We start from the raw sequence: 22,891 nt of genomic DNA on the forward strand, positions 1-22,891 counted from the left end.
TGGGTCGAGGCCTGAATGTGAGGCAGTTGGAAATATGGGATCTGGTTCAGTTACTTTGCATATGAGACACTCTTGGTAGAGTCTATCTCTGGGAATTAACTAACCCTGGGAAATGCAAGCAAGGCCCCAGATAGCAGCACATTAAAATACAGAGAATTAAAATATGTTTAATGAAGATACACAGAGGTATGGCAACTCCAGCCTAAACACATCAATGGTCTGGAGAGAGAAGTTTGTAATGGAAACTCCATTAAGAAAATATCTAGGTACTGGAAGTTGGATATAAAGTAGTTAAAAACTATAAGTATAGGGCTGGGGATATAGCTCAGTTGGTAAAGTGCTTGCACAAGGTCCTGGTTTAATCCCCAACACCACAAAAATAAAAACAACTGTAAGTATAAAATATCATAATTTTAGTGGCTGGAGAAATTGTATTAGTGGTTGAAATATGAAGCTGGTTGGAGAGAAAATTTAAATCAACTTGAATATAAATAGCAAAAATCACATTTCATAATTTTTCATAAAATCAATGTGAGGTAGTCACATCCCATTCATTGTTTTCTCTGTTTTACAGAGGCAGAAACTCCAATTTAAAGATTCTTAAGATGCACCCCCTAATTCATACATGTAATCCATACAGGTATATGATATATATGATAGAAGCATATATAATAATAGTAAAATCTACCATATATTGAGCACTTACCAAGACCAAGGCAGTTTTCACAACTAGACTAAGAAACAATGTCTATCTGGCACCAGTTCAATTCTCTTGCTGCTCTAAGTGTAGCCTTTGGAAAAGCAGCAGTAGCAGCACTTGAAAAATTCAGAACTCAGGCCCTCCTTCAGAACTACTGAGTCAGAACCTGCATTTTTAACAAGATCTTCACATGATTCTTAAGCAAATGAAAGTAAAAAAAAGTGTTGTTTTATATACCACGTGACACCATGCCTGTCTTTAAAATGAATTCGAGGTTCCAACAGGAACAGAGGAAATATCAAGTCATTGACTATATTGCACCAGAGCACAAGAGAAAGATTAAACTTGGAGGTACAGATTTGTACCTTAAACTCTCATCTTGAATAAAAAGAAACTAAAGTAAGAGAGCTTGAGACAAAATCTACATTTACTCAAATTCCCACAGATAGTCATATCAGTGACTAAACCCTGAAACTAATCATTACTTTTTAACCACAATATTCTATTCCCTGATGCAACTTATAGAGCCTGAGATTTTCTGACTCTCCTATCCTCATGTGTTTCCCTAGGCTGGGACTCATCATGGAATACAACAAGACTTCTTTAACTCCTTCACCCACAAAACCCAACATTGCTGAAGAATACCACACAAAACACTCAGATTCCATTCACTACAAATCGTGGGCCCTCAACACCCAGTCAGTGTTTTTGTAGCTCAGTGGTAAAGTACTTGCCTAGCATACATGAGGTCCTGGGTTCAATCCCCAGCACCACAAAGAAAAAAAGGAAGGTAGGGAAGGAGGTAAGGGATGGGGCAGAAGAGGGAAAAAATGGAATAAGAAATGTCTTAAATAGTCCTGACTTCCCAACTAACACTCTATTAAATCTCACAACTCAATCCCTACAATCCTTAATATTCCAAGTCTTCCATCCTTAGGTAATTACATGATGTTTGTCATCTACAAAGAAATGCATGGAAAACTGAGATCTAGAAATTGAGATTATGAAAAAAATATTTGGAAGAGTCATTGAGAAGTAAGAGACTCAGAAAGATGGACACAGTTGGATAATCTGCCTGACTCCTCAATAAACATTTTTTTTTAATTTTTATTGTTGGTTGTTCAATACATTACATAGTTCTTGATATATCATATTTCACACTTTGATTCAAGTGGGTTATGAACTCCCAAACATTTTTGAGAAGTAGAAGACCTTATTGACTCTTAAAACTGGAAACTGACGAAGGCATCATTTAAGCTAGAATTCAAAGAATGAGTAGGATTTTTTTTTTTTTTGTAAACATTAAATGCTCAGCAGCTACTAGAATGAATGAGCAAAGTCTTAGTGTGAAAGTGAGGCCCTGGTTTTCTTCCCTGTTATAAACCCACAGTCAAAGCAAATTTACAACCACTTGCTTCCTTCTATGCGAGAGGAAGAGTTGAGCAATATATCTTTTTTTGTGCTGAGACCTTAAAGATCAGCTTTTAACCTAGAGTGGATTTTTATGGCTGAGTTATAAACATCCAAGAACTAAAACCTGACAGTTCCTTAAGTATTGTCACAGCAGTAGATGATGCTTCAGTAATTTTAGCACATTTCAACTTCTGCTGAATACTATGCCTAAAGCATAATGAGATTTGATTTTTATCTGTCTAAACAACACAAAGGGAAGTACAAAGGTTGCAATTCCATGATGAATTGAGTCTACATAGCCATCTACATGGATAATCTATGAAGGATGCTTTCAAAGTAAGACTGACCCAAATGGACTAGCCATTCTGTCAGATAATTGCTAATTTCCATTGCAGGTTCCTTGTATACACACAAGCTGTATGATTTCTTAAATATCAACTAACATTTCATAGCTATAATATACAAGTACACAAAGAGGATTCTTTTTGTTTGTTTTAATTAGTTATACATGACAGTAGAAAGCATTTATGCACTTTGATACATAGTTGGGATATAATTTCTCATTTTTCTGATTATACATGTGCAGAATCATATTGGTCATGCAGTCACATATATACATACAGTAATAATGTCTGTTTCATTCTACTATATTTCCTATCCCCACATTCGCTCCCCTCCCATCACCTCCCTCTACCTAATCTAAGGTAACACTATTCTTCCATAGTGCCCCCCAGTCCCTTCACCCCCCCAACCCCATGCCTTACTGTGAATTAGCATTTGCATATTAGAGAAAACATTCAGCCTTTGGTTTTGCGGAACTGGCTTATTTCACTTAGCATGATATTCTCCAACTCCAACCATTTACTGGTAAATGCCATAATTTTACTCTTCTTTAAAGCTGATTGATGTTTCATTAAGTACATATACACCACATTTTCTTTATACATTCATCTATTGATGGACACTTAGGTTGGTTCCATAATCTAGCTATTGTGAATTGAGCTGCTATAAACATTGATGTGACTGTGTCACTATAGTACGCTGATTTTAAGTCCTTTGGGTATAAACCAAGGAGTGGGATAGCTGGGTCAAATGGTAGATTCCATTCCCCATTTTCTGAGGAATCTCCATAATGCTTTCCATAGTGGTTGCACCAATTTGCAATCCCACCAGCAATGAATGAGTGTACCTTTTTCACCACATCCTCGCCAACATTTATTGTTGTCTGTATTCTTGGTGATTGCCATTCTGATAGGAGTAAGATGAAATCTTAGAGTAGTTTTGATTTGCATTTCTCTAATTGCTAGAGATGTTGAATACTTTTCATATATTTGTTGATCAATTGTATTTCTCCTTCTATGAAGTGTCTGTTCAGTTCCTGAGCCCATTTATTGATTGGGTTATTTGGTTGTTTTTTGTTTTGTTTTGTTTTGTTTTTGAAAGGTGTTAAGTTTTTTCAGTTCTTTATATATCCTAGACATTAATGCTTTATCAGAAGTGCATGTGGTAAAGATTTTCTCCCAATCTGTAGGCTCTCTCCTCACATTATTGTTTCTTTTGCTGAGAAAAAGCTTTTTAATTTGAATCCATCCCATTTATTGATTCAGTCACATGCATTATGTGATAGAATCCTCTCAAAAATCTCACATGGATGGTTAAGATGACAGGTCTTGTTATTGTCCTCTTTGGTCAGAGAGAGGATGTGATTTGCCCAATATTTTATGGAAATGGATGAAGTTAGCACCCAATATCAGTGTGTTTCAAATCAAGTCAGGTCATCAGAAGAGAATGTATAAGAACACTTAATCAACTGGACTTTTAGTAACTCCATCAGTTCCTCTACTGGGTGTGGAGTGACTATGTTTGTTGTTTTAGATGAGAGATGTAATCGGGGCAGCTACAGCCAATCAAAACAACTTCCGTGCCAGCATGGATAACACCACTGCCTACATGAACACTTACTCCATTCCTCAAATTGTGCAGACTCGAGTTAGGACTTGGTTTGAATATACATGGGACTCTCAAAGAATGCTAGGTAAGCATGACAAATTTCTGATTAAATTCCTGCAAACCTTGTCATATAATAAAAATTAGGTAAGATAGAAGGAGAGATGAATTGGATTTAAACACAAGATTGAAAAGCAATTAAACGATCTTTAAAGCATTAATTTAGTGTCATGGGATCTTTTTTTTCTTTTCTTAAATATGGACCCCTATCTTGTTGGTAAGGCAAATCTTGAAAGAGAATGCTTGGATTTTATTCAGTGCCTACTGGAAGCTAAGAATTACACATTTTGCCTCATATCACCAAAAAAGAAAATCAGGAAAATTGTTATCAAGCCCTTTTAAGAGACAGGGAAACAGCAGAGGCACTAACCAAGAAATTTGGCCAAGGACACAGCGAAGAAGTGGCCAACTGGAACTCAGACCTGTTTCTATTCTCCAAACCCTGGCTTTTTCTGTGATAGCACCCTTTTTCCTGGGAGCAGAGTACTCAGGGTAATAGCAAATTTTTAGGTCATCCCTATCCTGTGGCAAGCACACAGTTCCTTCTAAGAGACCCTTAATAACTAACATTGACAACTAATAATACTATAATACTGGAGTTAAAATAATATATATTAAAGGGTAATAAAATAAGATGAAGATAATATGGTGATTGACAATAATCAAATTCAATTTTTAGTTTTTCTATAAAGATAAGAATTGATGCCACTGAGAAGTCAAAAATATAATAATAAAGCTACTGACTCCAGTGCAAAAATGAGATTCCCAAATCACAAATGTGCCTAAGAGGAGAAAGGACTCATTGGTTATTGGGAGCAGGAACTTTTCACCTTTCTGCCACTCTTAAGAGAGTCGAGCCTCATGTTTAGAACCTCTTTCTGAGTGACCAGGAACATGCCTTTCTCTTGAGCATCTACAGATATTTCTGAGGGCATTTCAAGTAGGAAAGAAGCAAGAGAAGGAGCAATGTCTCTTCCATTGTCCCTTTTAGCAGCTTCAGATACTGATCCAGAGCCTTGACTTCAGAGGTAACTAGATACAAACAGCCCTCAGAAACTAGAAACTATGTTTTATGCAGAAGATATTCAGATTTAGAATCTATACTGACATCAACATAGGGATATAATATAGCTATTTTTCTCTTTCTAAATAAATATAAAGAAACATCAAAATAGTCAGTTCTCATAAACCTTGGGCATACTAAACATTAAGAATAGACATTTTTGTTTATGAAACATTTTGTCAGCCTGAAGGCCCATTATCTAATTCGTGTGTAGAAAAATCTATAATGTATTCACATTCTTTATTGAGTTAATAAGCAAGTAAATAACAATAATTTGAATTTACTCACTTAGCACATTTCTTCTTCAGTTTCCATTCCCAGCTGAGCCTACCTATTAATTATGCTCAATCCAGCAAGTCACTTACAGCCTCTGTGGATTTCAGTTCTTTTTGTTTTTCTTCTTTCTGCAAAGTAGGAATGAGAACACTTACCCTTAGAGTTGTCATAAGGGTCAAATACGATAATGGGTATGACAGAGCTCTGTACACATTCAAACACCACCTGGCGCTCATTATTATCTGCCATCCCTGAGACATTAGCCTGCAAATAATAGAAGCAGAAAACAAGAGCTTCATCCTTTTCCCAGCTCAGCTTGTACACTAGCCTTTGTCTCATGATCATTAAATTTCATATCTACGATTTCAGCAAACACAAAGTTTGGGGATTATTCAATATGTCATCCATTGTAAACTACCTCTTTCCTCCCATGAGCATAATAGTCGTGTTGTGTTAGGTATATAGGTCCAATAGATATAATGAAAATATAGAATGTGATACATGTATTTATCTATAAAACTTTGCATTTTATTTTCTTTATTTTTTAAATTTTCTACTTGTACTTTCATTAACTTTTCTGTTTAATGGGTCAATGTGTTTATCTTTACAAAGATGAGTCTGATTTGCTTGAGACGCTGCCGGGTACAATGCAGTTATCCCTCGCCATTGATATGAACTTCAGCATCATCAGCAAAGTAGAATTATTCAAGGCAAGTGCTTTACAATTAATATAAAGGTACCGTATCAGTTTCCCTGCAATGTCTAAGCTCTTGCTTTAAATGGTATTTATGATTTTTTTCCTTATGCTTTAACAAAGTCAAAATAACTTGGAGAATTTATGAGAGTCAAATAAATTACAGGTCTCTCCCCAACAGACGACTTACTCTTTAGAAGCCTCTCTCTTCTAATTGGTGTCAAAGAAGAAGAGTTCTTCAGACTTTTCTTGCATTAATTTAAATATAACTATACAGTTTTGTCTTTGCGAGTATGTGCACCTCCTTCCACTTATGAAGATACCTTGGAAATGTATAAGAATCAGGCCTTTACAGGTTAGCTCTAAACCTTGGGCAAACTAAACATTAAGAATAGACATTTTTGTTTATGAAACATTTTGTCAGCCTGAAGGCCTAGATTGGCCTGACAGAGCATCATGTCTAATCTAGTTTCCTGTTACAAATGCTTTGGATTTAGACTTTTTAAATGGCCAAATTTAAATTTAAATTTAAAGACTTTTATTTTTCAAGAAAGGAAAAAAAAAAGGAAGAAGAATTTTTGTCTTAATTTCTCTCTCTCTCTTTTTTTTTTTTTTGTTTTGTTTTTGGTGGGGGGGGGGATTGAACTCAAGGACACTCAATCACTGAGCCACATCCTTCGCCTATTTTGTGTTTTATTTAGAGACAGGGTCTCACTGAGTTGCTTAGCACCTCACCTGTTGAGAGCCACGGCCAGGTCAAGATGGTGCCTGGCATTTTGCCACCTGCTGCCTCAGGTGCCCGCTATTTTTGAGTTCTCGCGGAGTTCCTAGAGAGTTGGCGTGGGTTGGTTGAGCTCGGTGGGGAGTTCCTCAAGGGTCACGTGGGTGGCATTCGCAGTGAGTTCAAAAATAAAGTTCGTTCCTGCTTGAATCTACAAGTGACTCGACCTCACGGTTATTTGTGCCCAGCCAGACTGGGGCACTCACCATTGTTGTTTCCTTTCTTCATGTATTATACTACATATAAATTTATTTCTCCTTAGACTTAAATCTGTGTGTGTGGCATTCCCTGATTCATCTATTCAATTAGCTCATTCAAGAAATATTTACTAAGTTCCTACTCTGTTCTAGTCACCATTTTAGCCAGTGGGCATACAACAGTTGAAAACATATATAAATTATATATATATATTAAATTTCAGAAAAAAAGAGAATGCAAAATAATATATTACATGAGGAGGTGAAAATGCTGTGAACAAAATTAAACAGGTTAAGGAAGATGAGGGTGGTACTACTCAGGAAAGGCTTCTGGGATGAAATGCTTTTGAGGATTTGAATAGAGGACTGAAGGAGGCAAAGGAGTGACATATGCAGATATGGAAAGGAGAGAAAGGGCCCGGGCAGGGGAATAGCACAGGAGAATGGACAAGAGGAACTCTAAGCTAGGAACAAGGCAAGCAGGCCAGAAGAGCCAAAGCCAAGTTAGGATGATGGAAAGCAAGAGAAGCCTGAGAGAAGTACTAAATGGGAGGATGTGGAAGGGGTCAAGTTCATGGAGGGCCTGGGAGCTGCATTGTAGATTTTGGATAGACTGTACTCTGACTTTCAAGGCACTGAGGATCTTGAGCAGAAAATAGTATGACACTAGTTTCAAAAGGGCAATTTTCCTGCTGGCTGGAGACCTCAAGAAGCAGGTGTGGAAGGCAAAGAGATCAAATGGAAGTCATTGTAACTACCTACAGAAGAGATGACAGTGATGGGACCTGGGGCAGTAGACTCATCACTGAGAAGGGGCCGGAATATTAGTTGTGTTCCAAAGAGCCTGCAGTTCTTGCTGTTGGTTGGTATAAACACAGTTAGAAACAAGAAAGGACCCAGAGGGACTCCAAGGAACAGGAAGAACAAAGATATTACTTTCAAAATAGGAAATTTTAGAGTAAGTATAGGCTGAGGTGGGTAGAAAACAACCTTGTTAGGGCTTGAATAATGTCCTTTCCAAAATTTCTGTTGAAATTCGATCCCCAGAGCAACGGTCTTCCAAACGTCATATGGCCTTAGGCGGTGGTGAAGTCATAAGGAGTGTGCCTTAAGCGATTAGCACCCTTATGAAAAGGCTCAAGGTTAAATCAGGCAAGGCAGTGCAGACCTGTAATCCCAGCAGTTTGGGAGGCTGAGGCAAGAGGATCGTGAGTTCAAAGGCAGCTTTTGCAACTTATCAAGGCTCTAGCAACTCAAAGAGACTCCGCCTCTAAATAGGGGGCCAGGCATGGTGGCACAAACCTGTAATCCCAGCAGCTCGAGTGCCTGAGGCAGGAAAAATATGAGTTCAAAAAATAAAATACAAAATAGGGCTGGGGGTGTAGCTCAGTGGTTGAATGCCCCTGAGTTCAATCTCGGGTACCTCCCCACCCACCCAAAAAAAAAAAAAATGGCTGGGGATGTGACTTAGCGGTTAAGTGCACCTGGTTTCAATCCTTGGCAAAAAAAAAAAAAAAAAAAAAAAAAGGCTCAAGGTTAAAGGTATGCTTTTCTGCCATATGAGTGCACCACATTCTCCCCTCCGGAGGACATAGTGACAAATTCCACCATGGAAGAGAGAGCAGCCTTCAGCAGACAACAAGCCTGCTGACACCTTGACATTGGACTTCTCAGCTGTCAAAACTATGACAAAGTTCTATTATTTATCAACTATACAGTATATGGTATTTTGTTATAGCAACACAAACAGACTAAGATAGACTTGTTCATTTGAGGTGACTGTTAAGAGTCCCAGATGGAAATGTCAGGTGGGCGGTTTGATTTATTATTCTGAGTTCATGATAGAAGTCCAAACTGGAACAATAAATTTAGACCTATCAGCATTTTGATGTCTTTCAAGCTATGGTACTCAATGTGATCACTTAAAAAGTGAATGTAGACAGAAAAGAAAATGTAATCTACACAAAAGCATATGCCTTGAAAATATATAATCACTACCATACCACTGGAGACAAAACAAAAAAGAAACTATACCACAGAATGGTTAAGCAGAGTTACTCCCAAAGTTAGGTTAACAGATGACTCTCTAGGATACCAGAATTGGGTCAATATCCTAGGACTCTTGTTCATCAAATCCTCGTCTAGATTTCCATCAAGATTTTGATGAAGATATAAAAGGTGTGATATTCAAATTGGCAGATGACACAAAGTAGAAAGGAATAGTTTAAAATGTGTTAATTACAAAATTGAAATCAACTGAATACTTAACACTATGAGCAAAGCCAACAATATTAAACTGCAACAGCAAAAAAGTAAAATTCTAAACTGAGGTCCAAATTACAATATTACAAATGCATAAAAAGAAGCAATAGTTTTATAACAATTCATTTCAGACCTAGGAGTTTTACTTGACTTCAAATTCCATGAGTCAACAGAGTTATGTATGAGATTCTCTGACATTTTGACATCATATTGGTTTTCCTGATTATTTCAACTACATCGGCACTAACATCACATTGCCAACAACCAATTTTGAGAAGGATGCAGATGAATTTAAGTCTCTTTGGCTAAGGGTATGAGTAGAGGTTGAGTTTTGGGCCACAGAAATTATGAAAGAATGATCTTATAAAATTATTCTTCCATAGCAAAAATCAGATCAATGTTTATTTCTAGTGGGTAGTAGAAATGGGAATATTGATTAGGAAGAAGTAGGACAGAAATTTTGGGGTGAGGGAGTATTGTTTCTTTCTAGTTAAGGTATACAAGTATATGCCTTTGTCAAAAATGATCCAGCTGTCCCTTTAGAGTGTATATTTCACCGAATATAAATTATACTTCCATTTTTAAGGAAGAAGAATGGCCTCCAAAAATATTGTATAGATAATGAAGAAACTGTGGGAAAAAATCCATTCGAGGACAGTGGAAGTTCTAGATACTTAAGTTTTTTACAAAAATGAGACTTTCTCTATAATGTTTAGCAAACTAGTACTCAGCTATATACTCCTTTTTTCTTTTTTACTTCCATATTTATTTTTTACTGGGGGAGTGGGTAACCAGGAATTGAACTCAGGGGCACTCAACCACTGAGTCACATCCCCAGCCGTATTCTATATTTTATTTAGAGACAGGGTCTCACTGAGTTGCTTAGTGCCTTGCTTTTGCTAAACCTGACTTTGAACTTGTATTCTTCCTGCCTCAGCCTCAGGAGCTGCTGGGATTACAGGCATGTGCCACAGCCCCCAGTTTCTCCCATATTTCTACTGTTACATTACAGTTGGACATAACAGTGGGATATGATGTTACATATTTGTGCATGTAGTCAATATAAGAATGATTGGCCGATATCACTCCCCAGTATTTCTCCCTTTCCTCCTCTCCTCTCTCTCCCTGGTCACTTTCCTCTACTGATCTTCCTTGGATTTTCATGTGATCCCCTTACCACCTTTCTTTTCCTTTACCTCTCCAGCTTCCACATATGAGAGAAAACATACAACCCTTGGCCTTCTCATGTGAACGCCTAAAGTGCAGACACCTAAAGTAGAGTAAAACTTCCTGGGAAAACCAAGTTTGGTTCTGTCTCTGTATCTGCTACACAGTGCAATTTCTGACACACAGCAGTGGCTTACTAAAAGCCTTAGAGAGGCAGAGAGTGCAGGAGGGAGAGAGGATGCACTGGTATCAATTCTTGAAGATTATGGAAAGTAATTTCCAGTTTCGGAGGGGAGCTCTCCCACAATGGATGCTCCAGGAAAAGTAGAAGCATCGTGAAAGAGTTTTCTGGTCTTCTGTCAGGTAGCCTATGAAAGGGATTCTACATTGGTTATCAGGTCCCTGTAGATAAATGATTTTCACACTGTAGTTTATCATCTGTTGGGGGTTAATGAATCCAATTAATGGGTCACAACCAGCATATAAAATGGAAGAGAAAGTATCAGAATGCATCATGCTAAGAAAGGGTAGGTATTTCTAGGTTCAATGAAATTGTATGTCTTTTGGTGTTTTTTTTTTTTAGATATCTTTTTTTAATACTAGGTATTAACTCCAGGAACTTGCATGTGCTAGGCACTCTACCACTGAGTCACATCCCTGTCCCTTTTTATTTTTTATCTTGAGACAGGGTCTCGTTAAATTGCCCAGCCTGACCTCAAACTCCCTGCCTCAGCTTTCTGAGTAGTTGAAATGATAAGTGTTCACCACCATACCCAGCAAAATTGTCTTACTGTGCATAGGGGTCAAAAGTGTATGAACACCACTAGATTAAATTGATAGTGTTTTAAAATGTAAGATTTAAAACCTTAATGTCTCTAAAATCTCAAAACCTTAATGTCTAGATCAATTGAGAGTAAGTGATAACACTTTGCTTTTTTCCTAAAGAGGAAAAATAAGACTTTAAATACCAATAATTTTTATAGGATTTTCTCCAATTTGGGAAGTTACCAATTTTTCTAATAGTTTCTCCTTTGCACTTACATATATATTTGAAACTCCATCAAATCACTGCCTCTGATTGAGAAAAAAATGGTTAAATGTTCACATTTTGCTAACATTGCATATAAACTTAAATTCTTTCATGGCATTTCCATTAAAGATGAAAGCACCCATTTCCATTTATATTTCTGCTCAAAGGAAGAAATTGGTTTGGTTTTGTTTTTTCCTAAAGTCAAGTGAAGTAGGAAATAAGTAGGAATCTTTCCAAACTTAGTTTCATGGCATTTTTTTTACAAATTGGTTACTTTTTAAGAAGGAAATAGGTTGAATAGTGATCCCACACCCTGTGTCTCAATACCCTTGCATTGCTTCTGAAGCAATCCACTTCATTCACTGAGAGCTGCTTTTGTACCCAGGGAGCCAAGTGTACAAAGGAGGGAACATTAGAGATGTGAGCACAGAGGACACTTAGAAACCTGTGGAATGAGAAAGTAAGGGTGTCTAGAGGCTCACACGTGTGTAAAAATATAAACCGCTTCACTAAAAGAGAAGACTTGGGGAGCTAGAGTGTGGGATGCTAACCAAAAGGGAATCTAGAAAGATTAATTGAAGCCAGGCTGTGTAACATGGGCCCAATTCCTATAGTCAAAGGAGAAAACTGACAAGATAGATTTGTTTTACAAAGAAAAAGTGGTGCTGCATTGAAGAGACCAGAATATCCAGGGATATAATGAAGGGTGACTGTCAGCCATATCTTGAATTCTCCCTGAAAAAGAATCTTCCATATCTCCGAATGGCAGGCAGGAAAAGAGACAGAGAGACTAACAGATCCAGCACCAAGTTTGGAGATTGGCAGTCTGGCTTTACATCCTTCTGTTCTTCAGGAGAGAGTTAACAAAAGATACTGAAAGTTTTTAAATGCATAAATATCTCTTTTAGGATGCCCGAAGAGATGTTGTAGTTTGTCTTTAGCCTTCAGCCAAAATTTTTCAGAACTTTCCTACATTTTGTAAATTTGAGAATGAATACAGATCTTGTGAAATTTGTAAGCACCAGAGAATGATACTGAGTGAAATAAACCTGCTTCAGTTTCACAAAAGACTTAAGTCTCTTGCTTTAATTTTACATTATATTTGAATTAATCCTGGCAGTGCAAATGGTCTTAGATGTTTTTCCTTTCGGACTTGTAAAAAATTTTTTCTATATTAGTGAGTATCACAATGCCCTTTGGCAACAGTAATGTAAATGATACCAATGATAACACAGTATCATAAATTATCTTAAGGGCAATGTTCCATGAAGGTCCTTCATGTTGTCCATAATCCTTCAATTCCAACAAAACTGTCACCTTACACTTCATATACCCAATTCCTACATGCCCTGAGTACTGTCAAAGCTGTGTGGATGAAATTAAGCCAACTGTTGTTGACCCTGAAGTTTAAAATAAATGCATGTGTCTTCACAAAAAGAATAATACTTGCTGCTTGTGGAGAGCATGCTGTGTACCACACTGCCTAGTTGCTTCATCACCTTCTTTCAGTTAATTCTTTCAGTTGATTCTCACCTAAACTCTTGTTATAGGCTGGATTGTGTCCTCCTCCAAACTTAAAATGTTGAAACTCTAGCCCCTTGTACCTCAGAATATCACTGCATTTGGAGATAAAATCTTTAAAGATTAAAATGAGGACATTAGGTGGGTCTTTATGCAATTTGACTGGTATCCTCATAAGAGAAGGAAATTTGGACATGCAAAGAGGCACCAAAGAAGTGTATACAGCTGATGGATCATTTGAGGACACTGTGAGAAGGCAGCCATCTACAAACTGAGAGGATCTAGACCTGCCCACTCCTTGATCTTAGACTTTTAGCCTCCAAAACTATGAGAAAATTATTTTTGTTGTTAATATACTTCTTACAAAAGCTTTGTTACCATCCCTGTTTTACAGAGAAAGCAAACAGCTTACCTGACTGAGGTCACTGAGCTCTATGCAACAGCATAGAGTTAGTTTGATCACAGGTTTTCTTATACCACAGTCTGTGAATTTAACCACTGTTTGATGTTACATTTCAGTTCCCTACCATCTCTATCTAGATAACAGGTAAGATAGATGTGTATATGAGTCAGCCTTCTGTTACTATGAAATACCTGACATAATCAACTTAGAAGGAGGAAAGGTTTATTTGGGCTCGTAGGTCCAGAGGTTACAGTCCATGGTCTCCTGGCCCTGTGGCTTTGGGCCTGTGGCAGCACAGTACACCATTGCCAGAACCTTGTAGTAGAGAAGACCCATTCACTTCACGGTGGCCAGGAAGCAAAAAGACAGAGAAAGGAAGAGCCAGGATCCCAATGTCCCCTACAAGGGCATTCCCTCAGTGACTTAACTTCCCCAATAGCTCCATAGGCTGGGAACAAGCCCTTAACATGTGGAGCTTAGGGAGGAAATCCAGATCCAAACTAAAGCAATGAGGAGCCAGAAGAGGCTTCACAAGAGTCAAAAATTCAGCCTAAAGTGAGCCTTTTTTGGCCATTTTCATAGACTTATACTTGACAAATCATGTAGAGATCTAAATTCACATACAGAGATCTAAATTCCTACACACCTTTCTATTCTTCCACTAAAAAATACCCTGAATCGCATGTGTTCTTTCCCCTTTAATCAAGGCAGGTAGAATTAGAGTCACAAATTTTCACTAAAGCTTTGCTTCAATCAGTTGTGGTTAATTAGTAAGGTGTGCTGCTTCAACATAGGGTGATCAGAGTTTTCAAATAGCTTCAAGATGAAGAGCCACATTATAATTTTTTTTTAATTTTTCACAAAATGGCTTCTCCTCCAAGCAGATTTTATGTCATTCCAGAGGCTCAGCGCAAGTATTAAACTAATAAGGAGCAATTCATTTCTATAACATTGGGCAATTTTCCCTCCTTTCTGATGACTTATTATTCTGATTTTGATTTTTAAATGTATTTTATCACACTTTGTCTCTGCCACTAAATTACCAGAAATAGGAGAAAATTTAATAAAAGTTCTGTTGCGCCACCTCGTGGTTAAAGATTAAAATTGCATACTTGCAGGGTTGTGGGCAGGTGGCAAGCCCACTCAACAGAAGGAAACCAGGGTCCCAGATAAACCAAAATTGGAATGTTGGTACTTACCACCAGTCTGGAAGGTACAATGTGTCTATTTTGCTGCTCTGTTAAGAATTCAGACCCATCCCAAACAGCATGCCTTACTGGAACCTGTGAAACATTTTTTATTATGTGCAAACAGTACCTGGAAAAGCTCTAGCTTCTACAGTAGAAAGATGAAAAGGAAACATTTGCATGTGAATGACAGTCTGAGCCAAGAATAGAATGGGAACAGGAAAATGATTTCTATCACTCACCTTCCTGAGCAGTTATATCCTACCAAGATAATGCCATCACCCATTACTCACCAGGGCCTAAAATCAGAGCCATTACAGTGAAACTATGTACCATTTTTACCAAGTGTCATTTTTTACCATGATGGTATCAGTAATAAAGATTATTGCTAGGCTTTTCAAAGTATTTTGAACAGGAAGCTTATAACTTAGATGAACTTCATTCAACTTCACAACCTGAGTAGTTTCTCTGTGTAAGGGACTGAGCTGAACAGTGGGGGGGGGCGGGGGACCACTGAATCTATACTGAATCTATACTGTCTTTTCTCTTCAGGGCCTCCCAATATAGTGAGGAAATTCTAAATAAGCATAAGATAACAATTTAGTTATTTCGTGATTATTAAGTGATTCAAACATAGAAAGTGCTGCTATTAGTATCCAGTACATAGAAAGTTATGGTTATTACTATTACAAACTGAGAAAGAAAACATGCAGTCAACAAGAGAGTTGCCACACAAGTAAAATAAAGTTCTTCATGTGACCTTACTTGATCATTCCAGGATGGATTAGATTTATCCTCAGGTTTCCATCAAGTTTATGACTTCCTACTTTGTCTCTGTACTGCTCCTGGGAAAATGAAATTATTGTCAGTTCTCAAGGAAATATCTTCTGATGTCTAAAAACATTGGGTGTAGAGTTAGGTCTAATACTATTCAAAACTCTAAATTGATAATCTATGACATCGTGGTACCTGGAAAATTACTGACCACCTTAGACTCTGCTGCTCTTGACAGCTCCCAATTGGTAGCATCACTGGCATACTCAGTGACAAAGCAATTGAATTCAGAATTCCTTGCCCTAGACACATAACTCCACATTTGCTTGTTGGAGGGGAATAGAGTTTAAGATAAAACAAAGCACTCCTTTTACAATAAACAAAGCTGAGTTGGAAAAAGCCCTGAAGACCATCGCATATACTTGAGGGTGACTTAAATTCACAGTGAGATTGCTGATAATATCTTAAGTTCTGTTTTAAAGAAAGCAAAAATTAACCTAGACATAGATAAATCCTATCTATGTCTAGATAGGTAAGACTAAAGGTAAGTTTTACTAATTTTACTGTTGTGTTCAGAGTTTGTTATTATTAAAGAAGAATCTCCTAGGTACAGAAACTACTACTTAACCTATAGATTATGTTTTGAATAAAAACAGGATTTCCTCCAGCTCCATTCAAATCTTTGGAATCTTTACTCAAGTATGCAACACACAGTTTTTAATTGTCCAAAATGAAATAATTTCTAACAGTATTATTCTATACATCAGCCCATATTTATTTAGTATTTTACATGTCCCAAGCCCTCCTGAGACACTGGGGATGCAGCAGTGAATGATACAAACATCTTAATCTCAAGTTACTCAGGATGTAAATAAAAACTTCCTCTGACACTCTGGAAAGTCAATGGACCTCCAAGAGACTTTGATCCTTCATCTAAAAACCAGGACTGATGAGATTGCATTCCTTAATGCCAAGCACCATACAGAGGTTGCAAGAAGTAAACAGGTTAAGTTAGCAAAATAGTAAACTTAATGGAAACATCATGCAATAATGTGTTAATGTTGATGCCTAAACTGGTACTCTTACTTTACAGAAAATAGGACATTTGCAAAATAATGGCTGTGCTCTGATTTTCTGCAAATCAGAAAAATTCCTAATGATTTCTATCAAAGAAATGCAGCTAAGTCAAAAGGAAAATCAAAACAAAACAAACAAACAAACAAAAAACCCACCCAACCCCAAGATATAGTTCTTTTTAATTATTTACAAATGGGGCAAAGTGTATCAAGAAAATAAAGATTTTTGTGGAGAAAAAAAGAAAAAGATAATAGTTTTCTAACACATCATAAAATGGAAGAATATCATAATGCAAACTTCATTTCACTAAGCGTAAATCCAGATGAGAAGGATTTAGTCTTTAAGCACAGCTGCCCGAAGCCAGTGGCACCTTTCAATAAAGCAATAGTTAGGAGATAGAGTCACTTAATTAGTAAAACAAATTCCAAATTTTTACTACATACATTTGCTATGTTCAGTTTGCATGATTTATCCATGTTCTATCCAATTATGTTAACAAAAAAGCCATGTTTAGAATAGTTCAATGCTTTTCTCTCAGAAAATCCAAACTATGAGCTTAAAAACCATTGAGGTAAGTGCTGTGTGTTCCTACTGAGCAGAGCACTAATTGTGTGTTTAGCTATTTTAGGGCTTGTCTCCTCAGTTGGTCTAACACTTTCCATTGATTTGGTATCATTTATTAGTCCTTTCTCCCAGTGAGCTTGCCTGAAGGACAGAAGAGAAAAAATGAAATGTGTTTCTCCATGGAGAAAGAGAAATTTTTATTTTCATTTCCATTAAAATTTTAAAGGAATAAAAAAAATAAATTGAAGTCTCATCAGTTCTCCCCAGATTCACTTTCCATCCTCCCTCTCCAGAGGCAGCCACTAAAATGATTTTTAAGGTTGTCTTTTTAATTCTTATTTTTATAATTTTATTTTTTATCTGTATAAACATAAACAGCAGGAAGTATTTTGTGTGGTAATTTTTGTGATTTTGTAATATTGAATATATTACATTCAGACAACTTCGTTGAGTTTCATTAGGTATATCAATGTAAAGATTTGATTTATTTTAACCTCTTGACAATATTCTCATCTACAAATATTTTAGCCAGTATACTCAAATTTTATTATTTAATCTACCTATACATTGACAATTTCTTCAATTTTTTAGACCCTCTTTATCCATAAGGGATACACTCCACGATCCCCGGTGGATGCTATAAAACCAATAATTATGCCTTTTCAATCTTATCTAAGCACCTATCATACACAGTAGCTGTAACTTTTTCAATTTGAGGTACAACAAACCAGCATGAAGGAGTTTTTTTTTTTTACTCACAATTTCATGGATAAAAGATTTGTTTTTACCATATATCTCAGTAACCTCAGCATACAATGAATTTTTTTTCCTTAAGTTGAGAATTTTCACCTTTTCACTTAAAGGAAGTGTTTTATGGCTTCTTATTGGCATTACCAAATGGCCTATATCACTAGTCTTGCACTTTGGGGCCATTATTAACTACAATAAGTATTAACTTGAACAGAAACACTGAGACACCACAACAGTCAATCCATCCGATAGCTGAGATGCTCCTAAAAGAATCATGGTGGGTTGCACATATAGCAGGTATATGCTGGGCAAAGAGCTGATTCGTGTTCTGGGACAGACAGAGCTGGAGAGCCTAAGATTTCATTATACTACTCAGAATGATGGGCAATTTAAAATTTATGAATTGTTTGTTTCTGGAATTTTCCATTTAGTAGTTTTATCCACAAATTTTAGTTACAAATAAAATCAAATATGAAAATAAATATAAGTAGGTTTTTTGAGATCTTCTATTTCTGATCATTTATAATGCACATCTGCTCCATGGGTATGAGCTATTTCGATTACAATAACATCTCAGACATGTATAGTCATCTCTGTTATCTGTGGGTTCTACATCTGCAGATTCAAACAAACTTGGATCAAAAATATTAGGGGAAAAATGTGTTTCTACAAAACATATACAATCCTTTTTGATTGCAATGATTTGCTAAACAATGCAAGAACTACTTACATAGTATTTACATTGCATTAGGTATTATAAGTAACCTAGAAATAGTTTAAAGTACACAGAAAGATGTCTGTAAGTTATATGCAAACATTGTGCCATTTCCTAATGAGGAACTGTGACATCCACAGATGGTGTCTACAAGGGATCCTTGAACCAATTACCACAGACATTGAGGGAGGGATGACTGTATATGTTTAAGAACCTGAAAGCATATTTCTAATAGATTTTCTTTAAAATGTTAAAGATGCTAACTTTTCTTAGTGGAGAAGATCTAAAAAGCAAGTTTGCGTTTTTTTCTAAGTGAGTTTTGACTGATAAGAATGCTAATTTCTGAAATAAAACAATTCTGAAATGATGACAGCATATAAAGAAATTGGGCAAATGAGTCATTTAGAGAATTTTTACTAAAAACAACTTTTTTACTTTTTTACTAAAAACACTTTTTTGAAAAAAAATTGTCTTTGATCTGCTTTAGCAAAAAATAATAGCTTGTAAGACATCTATTTGCTGTAGTACTTAAAGTTTTAGCCAGAGCCATCAGTCTAAAGAGAAAGAAATAAGAGGGATACAAATAGAAAAGGTGGGAATCAAATTATTCATCTGACAGAGGATTAATATCTAAAATACCTAAAGAACTCAAAAAACAGGTAACAACAAATAACAAATAATCCAATTAATGCAGAGGCAAATGATCTGAACAGACAGTTTGCAAAAGAAGTGTAAATGGCCTAGAAACACATGAGGAAATGTTCAACATTTTTAGCTGTCAAGGAAATGCAAAATCCAAACTTCATTAAGATTCTACCTCTCTATAGTCAGAATGGCAATTATCCAAAAAATAAATAAATAAATAAATAAATGTTGACAAGGATGTGAAGCAAAACCCTTATATTCTGTTAGTGAGAATGTAAATTAGTACAGCCACTACGGAGATCAGTATGGAAGTTCCTCAAAAACTCTTAAAATAGATTTATCCTAAGACCCAGCTACGCCACTCCTGGGGGACTGAGGCAGGCAGGAAGAGGGAGGGTGAATTCAATCCAAACCCAACATACAAGTGAATGGAAATGTCACCGTGAAATCCATTAATTGGTACAATTAATATGTTTGAAGGACTATAATTTCTTTTTTTTAACAAAAGTTATTCCTCCTGGCCTTGGTCTTTTTTCCATTTTGGAGAACCAGAAGCTATCCTTTCTCAAATGAATTTTTAAAATTCTAACACCAAGTTTTTCCGACTGTTTTTCACCAATGGGTACTTGAAGATACTTCAGTCATAAATGATTAACTTTCTTTATCGGCCAAGCAACCCTGAGGTCTAAATTTCATATGGATCTAGGTCAAGTGTCTGCTACAGAAACCATTACTGAAAACCAGTGATTACTAAAGGAAGGATCAGTCAATCCACAAATTGGGGGCAGGCCCTCTGCTTCTCCTCCTCCTTCCTCCACTACCTATTTTATGATTATTCCCCTACAAAATCATAATTCCCCTAAGGGGTGAGCAGGGCCAACTACAAAAGGAAAATTGCTACATGTGAGCAGTTCTGGGAGAAAAGATAAAAATATTAGGTGAAAGCAAAAGGTGCAAAGCCACTATGTAAAATGGGATTATTGAAATACTCATAAGTTCTTCTTCAGTTCATCATATAAATTATAATTAATTTAGACCCGATGCACAAAGAGACATTTATTTTAACAAATAAAATTTGTTTCTTATACTATTAAGGTGACTATACTCATTCACTCAGCAGATATTTCTTTCATACCAATTTATTATGAATATTTTCCCTGCCTCTAAGAAAATGATAATCAAGTTGGGAAAGAAAGACATGTAAGTTTGCAGAGTTAAATAATATGTAGCAATGGTATAAAAGGACGATATTTTTTAAAAAATATGCAAAGAGTGTGATCTATTTGAGTACTATTATACTAATAATCACAATCATTAATAGCTATCATTGATTAAGAACCATGCTAAGTTTAACTTATAAGATAAGCACCATTTCTATAACCATCTTACAAATTAGGAAACTGAGAGCATGAGAGATTGCAAAATAATAGGTAGTAGAGACAGAATTCTCACCAGACCTACCTGATCAAGTTGCAAAGTCTTGTCATTATACTTTAGGTATCTTTTTTCCCAAATTTTGGGTCAAATCCATATCCACTGGCAACTAATATTTTAGTTGCTAATACAGACAGCATCCATTACTTCCATTGTGTTTTTAATTCATTTGGGATATTGGCATTTTGCTGGGTCTGTAAGAATTATTTTTCTCTTTATATAGAATTGTGACAACCAGATGATTTATGACATGTTGCTAAGATTGAAATCCACTATCTATTTACCTGGTGACTTTGTCTGCAAAAAGGTGAGTGCATACTATTTTCAGATGCACAATTAATAAGCACATTTGCAGAATCCAGACATAGGTTGTGAGCACAGTTGAGACAAAATCTGTCCAGGGTGAATTTCATAGTATAGAAGTAGTTATGATGTTTGGTGCTGTAAAACAATAAGCTCCTCTTAGACTTCAAAATGAAAGAAGACAATGCAGATTTCATCACATTTATTATATAATAGAAACCTTGATAATCAGAAAATGTGCTTTATATCAATGTAAATTACCAATCACCACACCCCATTAACCTTAAATATTTTAGGTGGAGGAATAAGTTACAGAAGCAATAGGTATTTCTTCCCTATGTCTTCAGCAAATCATCATTTACCTATGCTTTGCTCAGCTAGTTAGTGGTAATCAATGCCATATTTTTTAAACTTTACTGTGTATTTGATGATTACAAAAGTAATTGATAGTCATTATTTGTAAAATAGAAAATACATAAAACACAAAGACAAAAATTCCACCACCATAATATGAAGTAATCGTTATACATATATTTGCTCTATCATTCTATAAAGGTTGATAGCTAGATAGAGCTTGTTTTATGAAATCAATATTATACCATATATATGTTTTGAAACTTGCCATGTGACAGTATATCATATTAACATTTTACATATTATTATATAATCTTTTATAACCTGATTTTTTTCTTTATGGTACTAGGGATTAAACTCAGGGGCATTTAACCACTGAGCCTCATCCCCAGCCCTACTTTGTATTTTATTTAGAGACAGGATCTCACTGAGTTGCTTAGCACCTTGCCGTTACTGAAGCTGCCTTTGAACTCATGATCCTCCTGCCTCAGCCTCCCAAACCCCTGAGATTACAGGCATGTGCCACCATGCCTGGCTTAACTGATTTTTTTAAGCTGCAAAATATTCTGGTCTATGGATATATCATGATAAGATTCCAAATGATTGTTGTTATAAGTAACTCTAAAACAAAAATTCCCCTGGATAAATAGTTTTGCACATCTCTGATCACTAGCTTTGATCAGAGAAGGATGACCCTGGTTTTCATATCTGGAGAAGCTAACTCAAAGCTGAAATCAATAATCAAAATTTAAAAAAAAATAGAAGAACATAAACAGTTCAAAGAAATGGAAGTGGATCCAAGACCGTGGAAGTTCAGAAACCAGTGAGGATAAGAAGCACTTACTTCATTCCAAAGTAACACTGAAGTAAGTACAAGGTGTCATAGGACATAAAGAAATGGCACTTGTCCCTCCTGGCTATTGGCAAGATTTCCTGAAGATGTGCACACTAAGTCTTGAAAGATAAGTTGGAATGAACCAAGTCAGAAAGGAAGTAGGTGTTCTGGGAGACGAAAGAACTGGTATGAGCCAAGGCAGACAGGAAGGAACAGAGTCTTCAGCAGGAGTGCAGAAGACGACAAGAAGGTAAATATTAATACAGTTTTAGAATTATTTATTTAGCAAAACTCAACCAATCTTTTTGAATACCTTGGGGCAGGCTCTATGCTAAGTACTGAGAGAAAAAAAGCTGGTCTTGTCCTCCAGGGGCTTACAGTCTAGCACTATGGATTCAATTCACAGTGTACATCAGAATCACCTGAATATAAAAGTCTCGACTCCCCACCGAGGGAGATGGAGCCTCCACACTGGCATTTAGTAAAAGCTCCCATATGACTCTAAAATGTAGCCAAGGTTAAGAAACACTGGCCTAGGGAAGAGAAAATCGACAATATAAATGAAATTAAATAAATGCCTTACTCCAGAATGTATCATATAAAGGGGAAATTAAAGTTGCCAGGAAAGTATGCAAAGGCATGTAATTTACATCGGAGGTTGGGAGAGAGGGAAATTATCATTTTCTCAGGCATGACCTTTGTAAAATCGAAGGAATTAAAATGGTTCTTTAATAAAAAT

General features: G+C 36.3%; 1 protein-coding gene across 1 annotated transcript in view; it reads left to right on the top strand.

The window, feature by feature from the left end:
• Positions 1–22,891, top strand: part of Cngb3 (cyclic nucleotide gated channel subunit beta 3) — a 138,262-nt gene that overhangs the window by 85,955 nt on the left and 29,416 nt on the right. Inside the window, exons 12-14 of the mRNA XM_021728651.3 lie at positions 3,989–4,148; positions 6,072–6,169; positions 20,884–20,967. Coding sequence (XP_021584326.2) covers positions 3,989–4,148; positions 6,072–6,169; positions 20,884–20,967 — 342 coding nt within the window. The remainder of the gene's footprint in view (positions 1–3,988; positions 4,149–6,071; positions 6,170–20,883; positions 20,968–22,891) is intronic.

This window comes from Ictidomys tridecemlineatus, chromosome 7, assembly GCF_052094955.1.
Source record: "Ictidomys tridecemlineatus isolate mIctTri1 chromosome 7, mIctTri1.hap1, whole genome shotgun sequence".
Classification (NCBI taxonomy): Eukaryota; Metazoa; Chordata; class Mammalia; order Rodentia; family Sciuridae; genus Ictidomys; species Ictidomys tridecemlineatus.